General features: G+C 46.0%; 1 protein-coding gene across 1 annotated transcript in view; it reads right to left on the bottom strand.

Moving 5' to 3' along the window:
- prox3 (prospero homeobox 3) overlaps nt 1–8,764 on the bottom strand; it is a 13,862-nt gene extending 5,098 nt beyond the window's left edge. The window contains exons 1-4 of the mRNA XM_072455434.1: nt 8,660–8,764; nt 3,551–4,896; nt 609–716; nt 49–62 (exon numbers count right to left, since the gene is read on the bottom strand). Of these exons, the coding sequence (XP_072311535.1) occupies nt 49–62; nt 609–716; nt 3,551–4,896; nt 8,660–8,723 (1,532 nt within the window). The 5' untranslated portion in view covers nt 8,724–8,764. The remainder of the gene's footprint in view (nt 1–48; nt 63–608; nt 717–3,550; nt 4,897–8,659) is intronic.
- Between the last annotated feature and the right edge of the window lie 1,311 nt (nt 8,765–10,075).

The raw sequence follows: 10,075 nt of genomic DNA, 5'->3' as shown, positions 1-10,075 counted from the left end.
AGACATGGCTTTTCTTTCCCAGCGACTCTTCTTTGGAAGGTATAAAACATGTTCTCAAACCACTGAGAGAGGCAGAAGAAGACGCCAAACGCAGAGAAATGACCAGTGAGAAGTGACCAGTGTGGGCAGTGAGCTCAGGCGGTGGTCACAATGTTGATTTGTGAAGAGAGAATACGGTGGGATTGATTTGTTTTGGACGTCAGACTTTATGATCCGTGTTGGCTCAGTGCAGGACATGAATGTGTCTAGTTACATCCACTATTCAGAGTATCAAATGTGGGATATTGGATTTGTGGGAAAGGGAGGAATGCATGCTGAGGGCGGCGGGGGAGGTCTTTGTGGGATTGATCTTATAAATGATCGGTTTTGGGTTTGACACATGTTTTCAGTGAAGAATGTGAGGATGAGACAGCACCTTGGAGAGAGTCAAAACGTGAGTTCTTTACATGAGTCGTTCTGGGCTCATCGAAACCATACTTCAATACTCAAATATACAAAATACAAATGTAAAAAGTGCCATGACGTGCACGTGTTTGAACAACATGTCTGTATTTCACATCATGTATAATGAATAATTGCATTCATTGTATTCTTTAGTATCCACGCACCTTAACGTCGGGGAAGTAGGTCTTGAGCGTGCTGGAGCTGGGGTAGCGCGTGTAGAAGAACAGAAGTTTGGCCTTCTTCAGATGACACGGGGACAAACCTTCCTGACTGTTCACAATGTTAAGGCCAAACACACATTTCACACTTTCTCAAAGACATTCAAGGGATCACACTATTTTAATATTGATTTTGATAACAAAATAAATGATTCATCTAAAAATACAAATTTAAATGTATATAAATGTACTGTAGATCTATTGTTTACATTGAATGTATTTGAACAAGAGTGAACACTTATGAAGTCTGCAGGTGCTACTGAGCAGGGGCCTCATTTATAACACTTGCACACTCCACAGTGTGTAGAGTGCACTCTGCGCCGTCCAGAGCAGCGGCGGGCGCTCAGGGTGCTCAGGGCAGTCGGTGATTGGCTATAAAATCTAAAATTATCGTGTGTCACAACTTTATATGAATAGTTCTAAAATATATCCAAATGAGCTCCTGCTGAAGCTTGACTTTTACTGGCCTCTACAGGCTGCTGAGCAGTACTGCGCAGCTGCTCAGTCTGTGGGCGTGTTCAGGGGCCCGTTCATGCTCCGCCCTCTAACATGAGCTTTAGAACCAGAACAGACAGTAGCTCTAACTGAGCATGTGCAGAGGAGAAGAGAAGCTCTAACTGAGCATGTGCAGAGAAGTGCAGCTCTAACTGAGCATGTGCAGAGGAGAAGTGAAGCTCTAACTGAGCATGTGCAGAGGAGAAGAGAAGCTCTAACTGAGCATGTGCAGAGGAGAAGAGAAGCTCTAACTGAGCATGTGCAGAGGAGAAGTGAAGCCCTAACTGAGCATGTGCAGAGGAGAAGAGAAGCTCTAACTGAGCATGTGCAGAGAAGAGAAGCTCTAACTGAGCATGTGCAGAGAAGTGCAGCTCTAACTGAGCATGTGCAGAGGAGAAGTGAAGCTCTAACTGAGCATGTGCAGAGGAGAAGTGAAGCCCTAACTGAGCATGTGCAGAGGAGAAGTGAAGCCCTAACTGAGCATGTGCAGAGGAGAAGAGAAGCTCTAACTGAGCATGTGCAGAGAAGAGAAGCTCTAACTGAGCATGTGCAGAGAAGTGCAGCTCTAACTGAGCATGTGCAGAGGAGAAGTGAAGCTCTAACTGAGCATGTGCAGAGGAGAAGAGAAGCTCTAACTGAGCATGTGCAGAGGAGAAGAGAAGCTCTAACTGAGCATGTGCAGAGGAGAAGTGAAGCTCTAACTGAGCATGTGCAGAGAAGAAGTGAAGCTCTAACTGAGCATGTGCAGAGGAGAAGTGAAGCCCTAACTGAGCATGTGCAGAGGAGAAGAGAAACTCTAACTGAGCATGTGCAGAGAAGTGCAGCTCTAACTGAGCATGTGCAGAGGAGAAGAGAAGCTCTAACTGAGCATGTGCAGAGGAGAAGTGAAGCCCTAACTGAGCATGTGCAGACTTTAAAATGATCTTATAGAGACAAGTGTGTGTTTGTAGCTCAGGCTCTGTTCACGTTTATAATGATTAGATGTTAATTAGAAACACATGTCAACAACAACAACATACAGCACTAATTTGTGTCATGAAATGGTCGATGAAGTCATCATTTATCTCAGATATTATGGAAGTTTATCTCAGAAGGATTCATGTGGGAGCCCGGGATTCAAAGTCCCAAGCGCCACAAACTGGCGAGAGCTTATTAGTCCCGTAAGGCCGTGTGAAATCGAGCTTGAAGCGCTCGCCCACTTCCAAACACTCACTAACGCCCTCCTCACTAGTGCACATCCCTTACAGACTAATTAGTAGTGAGAAAATTGAACATTACCGTTGTAAATGGGCGAAGCCCGAGCGAAAGTGGGCACGGAGTGTGCACTAAACGGGCGCTTTGAACATGCTTTGAACATGTTTACACTTTATACTTTTATGAGCTCCTCATTGGGCGTTAGTCCGATTAACCTGAAATTGGTTAGACTGAGTGGGCCATCAAAAGTTATCCACATTTGTATTCTAAAAGTCACGCTCTACAGGAGCAGGTAGCCGCTCTACAGGAGCAGGTAGCCGCAAGTAGCGGCTCTACAGGAGCGGGTAGCGGCTCTACAGGAGCAGGCCGCTCTACAGGAGCAGGTAGCCGCTCTACAGGAGCAGGTAGCCGCTCTACAGGAGCAGGTAGCCGCTCTACAGGAGCAAGTAGCCTAGCCGCTCTACAGGAGCAGGTAGCCGCTCTACAGGAGCAGGTAGCCGCTCTACAGGAGCAAGTAGCCTAGCCGCTCTACAGGAGCAGGTAGCCGCTCTACAGGAGCAGGTAGCCGCTCTACAGGAGCAAGTAGCCTAGCCGCTCTACAGGAGCAGGTAGCCGCTCTACAGGAGCAGGTAGCCGCTCTACAGGAGCAAGTAGCCTAGCCGCTCTACAGGAGCAGGTAGCCGCTCTACAGGAGCAGGTAGCCGCTCTACAGGAGCAAGTAGCCTAGCCGCTCTACAGGAACAGGTAGCGGCTTTACAGGAGCGGGTAGCGGCTCTACAGGAGCAGGCCGCTCTACAGGAGCAGGTAGCCGCTCTACAGGAGCAGGTAGCGGCTCTACAGGAGCAGGCCGCTCTACAGGAGCAGGCCGCTCTACATGTACTGATCGTGATTAGACGGGAGATGGTTTATGGAGTTAAAAACAGAAGATGCTCAGAGCCACGTCACAGACGGAGAAACGTCAGTTTTGGAAGTGATTCAGAATGTTTCAGAGAAGACAGAGAGGACTTTCTAACCAGGATTCATCAAACTGCATGAAGTCCAGGAGGAACAATGTTCGAAAAGGGTTAAAAGAGGGACAACATCAATTTAGATTGACACGAGTCAATGTTTTGATTTCGTATGAGGCGAACGAGACCATGAAGCAAAACAGGTGAAGGAGTCATGTTTGTCTACATTGAATAAATGTGTAAAAAGGATATTCCTGATGCTGAGAAGTACAGGTCAAGTGCACCTCCAGCTCCTCTTGTGCTCACCTCAGCTCTCCTTCCGCTCTCCCTGTCTGTCAGGGGCCCCGACAGAGTGGGCTCCAGGAGTCCAAACAGGGGCATCGGCGGGTGGTAGATTGCTTGATCCAACTCGGCCAAGGGTTCTCTGTTCTCATGAAAGTTTTTGGCCTGTAGCATGGGCACGTGTGACAGGGTGCTGGAGAAGAGCTGCTGCATGGAGTAGTGTAACAGGGGAAGAGGGTCCATCAACTGGAGAGGGTGAGGAGGTGGGTATGGCGGCGCTAATGGGGCACACGAGTGAGATGGCAAGGAAGGGTCTTTGGAGAGATGAGCAGAAGAGAAGGATTGGCGAAGAGGGGGCAGTTGTATCCGGACAGCCCCCACTTCAGCCGGTACACTGGATTGTCTCGCAGTGCTGTAACACTCACTGCCGCCCACCTCATTGGCCCTCTTGGATCCGGTTTTCAGAATCCCCCACTTGTCGTTAGGTTTATCCACAAAAGCGACAGCAGGAGGAGGAGAAAAGGAAAGTTCTGGTCCGGAGGCCTCAGTGTAAATTGTTAGAACTCGGTCAATAACCCTGACCACAGCATTTCTGAGCTCAACCTTCAACAGCTGTGCAAACTGCTGACGTCCCTCCACTGCCATGTCCTGCTCTCCATCTGACTCGCCTCTGGAGAGTTCAGTGCAGTTCCACCACAAAGTCTTCTCCACAGCCTCCTCCAGTTCACCTTTAGGACCCTGACACCAAGTGTGTTTTTTGGATATGTTTGCAAAAGGCCCGCCCTCACTATCCGCCCCTTTGCTCTTGCCTGTGAGCTCGTCTTTGTACCTCCATCGTCTCTCGTTTTGGGACCAGTGCTTTTGCCCGAATGCCATCCACACTTTCTCCTGGAGAGTCACAAGTCTCTCCTTCAACTCTCCCACCTGTTCTTTCAGTTCATCCCTGTCTTTTCTCTTCTTTCTTCCAATATTTTCGGATTGGTCATGGCTTTCTGATCTTATTTTTTTCTCAGGGGATGCATTTTGATTCCAATTGAAGTTATTCATTCTCTTTTTCTTAACTCCCAAAATATTGGATTCTGTCAAATGTTGTCTATCCAAAATGTGTTCCTGGTTTCTCTGAATGCTCATGTTGCTGTGATGCATTCTGCCGGGTTGTCTCGGCATGGCTGATGGAAGATGTTGGACCAGTGAGTGTCTAGGAGGCTCCTGGCAGGAGGGTTGATAAAAGGAACAAGGATGCTCACGGCTCCTTTGGAGAGGAGCATTGCCAAAAAAGTCAGAGGGATCCATCAGTAATGAAGTTGTGTTTTCATCTAGATAGAAGGACAGAAAATATATATTACAAAAAGCCATGCAACTATTAATGAACATTTCAAAATACATGTTTTAAAAGAAGCATTTTAAAACAACTACGCCAAAGTGTGTGACAGAATGGGTCTGTCATGTCAGTTTAGACTTCCCACCAACAGATGGCGCCAAATCCCTCACTAAATGGTTGCAGTCTGTCACACTGTACTTTCTCTGGCCTTTCCTCTGGGTACATCTACATCAAAATATTCAACCAGAAAACAATCATTGGATCCTGTTCTAGATGAGAGTTCACTTGCAGTTTCCTGGGCCCGTGGAAACAGCACAATGTGAGTGAGGGCGTGCCCTGCCTCACATCCAGCCAATGAGCATCAAAGAAAACCTGGGCTGGGTCAAAGTGTTTCATAATAACTAATTGTTTTAGGTTCAATGCTGCTGCTGCTGCTGCTGCTGCTGCTCCTGCTGCTAATGCTGCTAATGCTAATGTTGCTGCTTCTGCTGCTAATGCTGCTAATGCTGCTGCTGCTGCTGCTGCTGCTGCTGCTGCTAATGCTGCTGCTGCTGCTAATGCTAATGCTAATGCTAATGCTGCTGCTGCTGCTGCTAATACTGCGGTTGCTGCTGCTGCTGCTGCTGCTGCTGCTGCTGCTGCTGCAATGAAGCAACTTGGCTCCTGGTTGAGTCATCATTAAACCATGGACTGGGCCCCATAATCATTTAAAGTTTATTTACCATTTAAACGCATTTAAACGCATAAAACTGAACATTTTAAGTTATATAAATCCAACGATAAGTTCCAAATCTTTTTGATGGCTACTGTATATCTGCATTGTATTATATGTATCATTGTTGGTGTTACGTTATTGCTCCGTACCAGATTTAGCTCATTTCTGTAGTGCTTGGGCAGGTATGTATATATATATATATATATATATATATATATATATATATATATATATATATATATATATATATATATATATATATATATATATATATATATATATATATATTGATGATATCTCATCATCAATGACAAGCCCGCCTCCTAAAATAAAGTTGTCCCGGCCCAAGTGGGCGTGTGTCTTTTGTGGAGGTTGGAGAAAGCAGAGCGTCCAATCACGTTTAAGAGGACGTGATGTTCTAGTCATGAAGAGTTATGAAGCAGACGCATTTCAGAACACGATCATATCTTCAAAGTTAAACATGTTGTGCTTTTTCAATATATTTCAATACAATAAATAATGTTAAATAATGTTTTAGTTGATGTTTTAAAGTCCTCCCTTCCTGCGACCAGCAGGTTCTGCAATAGTGTATCATCATAGCATGAAGAAAGCTGGAGATGAAACGAGTTCTGAATATGTCATAAGATTACAATGTAACTTTGTTTGGACAGTTAATAAGTTTATCCTAATACAAACCTACATATTTGACTTCTTGAACATTATTGACAGTTTGTCCTTGAACACGAGTTGTGGGCCACGGATTTGCTTCTTATTAAAATACATTGTTGCATTTTATTTTAGTGATAAGAGTGAGGCTTGAATCTCGTAGCCATTTGGCAACATTATCAAAGCAAGTTTACCAGCTCGGTGACATTTCTCCCATATGACTGTATCATCAACATACGTCTGTATTATGACTGTATCATCAACATACATATGTATTATGACTGTATCATCAACATACATATGTATTATGACTGTATCATTAACATACGTCTGTACATCTGTATTTCCACATCTGCACAAGCGGCCGGAAAGTCATTGATTTATATTGGCAAAACAACTATGGTCCCAAAATTCAGCCCTGTGGGCCCCTAATATACATGCTTCACCCTAACCCTATGCTTAGTCCACCAGGCCTCAGCCCTCCTCCCCTTTAGTCCACCAGGCCTCAGCCCTCCTCCCCTTTAGTCCACCAGGCCTCAGCCCTCCTCCCCTTTAGTCCACCAGGCCTGCCCCTGCCATTCTGTCCTTACTGCTCTGCCCCTGCAGCTCTGCTCCTGCCACTCTGCACCTGCCCCTGTGCTCCTGCCGCTCTGCCCCTGCGCCTCTCCTCCTGCCGCTCTGCCCCTCTGCTCCTGCCGCTCTGCCCCTGCCGCTTTCCTCCTGCCCCTCTGCCCCTGCCCCTCTCCTCCTGCCGCTCTGCCCCTACCCTTCTACTCCTGCCGCTCTGCCCCTGCCCCTCTCCTCCTGCCGCTCTGTCCCTGCCCCTCTACTCCTGCTGCTCTGCCCCTCTACTCCTGCTGCTCTGCCCCTCTGTTCCTGCCGCTCTGCCCCTGCCGCTCTGCCCCTGCCGCTCTGCTCCTGCCGCTCTGCCCCTGCCGCTCTCCTCCTGCCCCTCTGCCCCTGCCCCTCTCCTCCTGCCGCTCTGCCCCTACCCTTCTACTCCTGCCGCTCTGCCCCTGCCCCTCTCCTCCTGCCGCTCTGCCCCTGCCGCTCTGCTCCTGCCGCTCTGCCCCTGCCGCTCTCCTCCTGCCCCTCTGCCCCTGCCCCTCTCCTCCTGCCGCTCTGCCCCTACCCTTCTACTCCTGCCGCTCTGCCCCTGCCCCTCTCCTCCTGCCGCTCTGCCCCTGCCCCTCTGCTCCTGCCGCTCTGCCCCTGCCCCTCTCCTCCTGCCGCTCTGCCCCTGCCCCTCTGCTCCTGCCGCTCTGCCCCTGCCGCTCTCCTCCTGCCCCTCTTCCCCTGCCCCTCTCCTCCTGCCGCTCTGTCCCTGCCCCTCTACTCCTGCCGCTCTGCCCCTCTGTTCCTGCCGCTCTGCCCCTGCCGCTCTGCCCCTGGTATCCTGCTCATCATCCATCTTCCCTTTTGCACATCTCGCCTAAAATGATTTTTTTATTTTCCCTTGTTGTTGTGACAGGGTCAAGTCCATGTCCCTGTAGGAAAATGTGTCCTGTGCATTTGACTCATGGTTCAACCTGTGCCTGAGCAGAGGGCTAACACTCAGCACAAAGCACATTTGGAAAACAACAACTTTCATCCTGTCGCTCCCCTCTTTCCTTCCTCCTGGCCTCACTAATCCCCCTTTCCTCTGGTTTTATCAGGTGGATGCACTGTTTGATCAGCATGTGTATATCTGTATAGCTCACTCTCTCCCTCAACTCTATTTAGCCTAACTAAAATTTAATTATTCAAAAGCTGTCTCCTCTGCTTATATTTATTCCAGATGGAGGCACTGCCAATGTGCTTAAACCAGGATCAGATTAGCCTTTAAAAGCCACAGAAAAGCTGTACCACATTTGAACACTGGCTAAACTGAAAGCCGTTGACAGCTGGATTAAGAGGGGCAATAAGCCCACTGCACGCTGCCCATCACCACTTATCACCGTAACGTCTGTTCTCTGCCACAAATGGACCATTTTATAACTGAAAATCAAAAGAAAATTAAACAGATCTCTTTCAATTTAATTAAAAATTAAATTGAAAGAGATCTCTATTTCATTGTTTTAACATTGGAGATAAATCTACTGTAAATGTCAAAGCAGGAATGTGTTTAGATATTAAAATGTCTACATGTCTATGGCTGTTCACTACTTTTTCCTACCAATTGATAACTGCAAAATATAATTACAATTTGTAATAATAAAAATAATGACATCTCTGTCATGTGTTAATTCAAATGTTCTCAACACGTGAGTGCTAATCCACATCACTGACCACTCCTGCTTTTCACATGGAAACACGAGCACTCTGTCAATCGAAAAATAAAGCACATTTACGACCCTGGCATGGCACATTAGGTACGCTTACATAAAAACATACTCACTCAGCCACAGATGCTCCAGTATCAGGGGCGTTTTGCGCTCTGGCACCAAGCGGGCGTCTGACATGAGGAAATGAGCAACTCTGCCTGCTTCCCCTCTTCGTCTGCACTCTCTCGCTCGCACTCATCTCTGCTATCATCAACCCTCTTTGTGCCCAACCCACCTCGTTTAGGCTGCGCTGGTGTGGAATGGCAAATGATCAGGCTTCAGACTGATAATGCCATGTTCTATTGCAGATAGAACATGGCATGATTCAGAGTTAGATTATTAATGGCAGCCAATAAAATGTATCTCTCCCGCTCCACACAAAGCGCTGCATAAAACTCTACTTTGCTCATGTAACTCACACAAGTGGGGCTGTTGCACATGTTTTTATTTTAAAAAAAATAGAATCCCATTAGTTATTACCGCAACAATAACTATTCTTTCTGGGACCACCATTTTACTTGTTTACATTTATTTCAAATATTACAGTATATCAAAAACAAAAAAGACCAGAGCGAGAATAGTAGACATAAAACCAGTGGACATCCAACAAAAAAGATAAATTAAGGCACAAAATGAAGTCAGAATGTAATCTTTGAATTTTTTCCAATAAAATGCCGGTCCAGTCCTTTTTCTTCCAGAGATATGCAGTTATTGTGACCATTTCAGGAGTCAGTCAGTAAGACTTTATTGGTCTCAGTCCAACACATTGTGGTTTGCCTCCTGGATGCTACAATTGATCCTGCATTCCCTTATGAATAAGGAGCACTTTGGTTTTATGAACAACAAACAAATTTTATGAACAACATACAAACAAACTTGTATGTAGATGTACTTGTACGTAGATGTACTTGTACGTAGATGTACTTGTACATAGATGTACTTGTATGTAGATGTACTTGTACGTAGATGTACTTGTATGTAGATGTACTTGTACGTAGATGTACTTGTACATAGATGTACTTGTACATAGATGTACTTGTATGTAGATGTACTTGTACGTAGATGTACTTGTACATAGATGTACTTGTACGTAGATGTACTTGTACATAGATGTACTTGTACATAGATGTACTTGTATGTAGATGTACTTGTATGTAGATGTACTTGTATGTAGATGTACTTGTACGTAGATGTACCTGTATGTAGATGTACTTGTACGTAGATGTACTTGTATGTAGATGTACTTGTACGTAGATGTACTTGTATGTAGATGTACTTGTACGTAGATGTACTTGTATGTAGATGTACTTGTACGTAGATGTACTTGTATGTAGAGGTACATCTGAGTCAAAACCCCCTCTCTTTCCCATGTATCATCCATGTATCATCCATGTATCATCCATGTATCATCCATGTATCATCCATGTATCATCCATGTATTATCCATGTATCATCCATGTATCATCCATGTATCATCCATGTATCATCCA

This window comes from Eucyclogobius newberryi, unplaced genomic scaffold, assembly GCF_026437365.1.
Source record: "Eucyclogobius newberryi isolate DKJ021-1_F unplaced genomic scaffold, fEucNew1.0.hap1 SCAF_2, whole genome shotgun sequence".
Lineage (NCBI taxonomy): Eukaryota > Metazoa > Chordata > Actinopteri > Gobiiformes > Gobiidae > Eucyclogobius > Eucyclogobius newberryi.
Note: the sequence above shows the minus strand (reverse complement) of the source record. Positions and strands in the feature narration are given on the sequence as shown.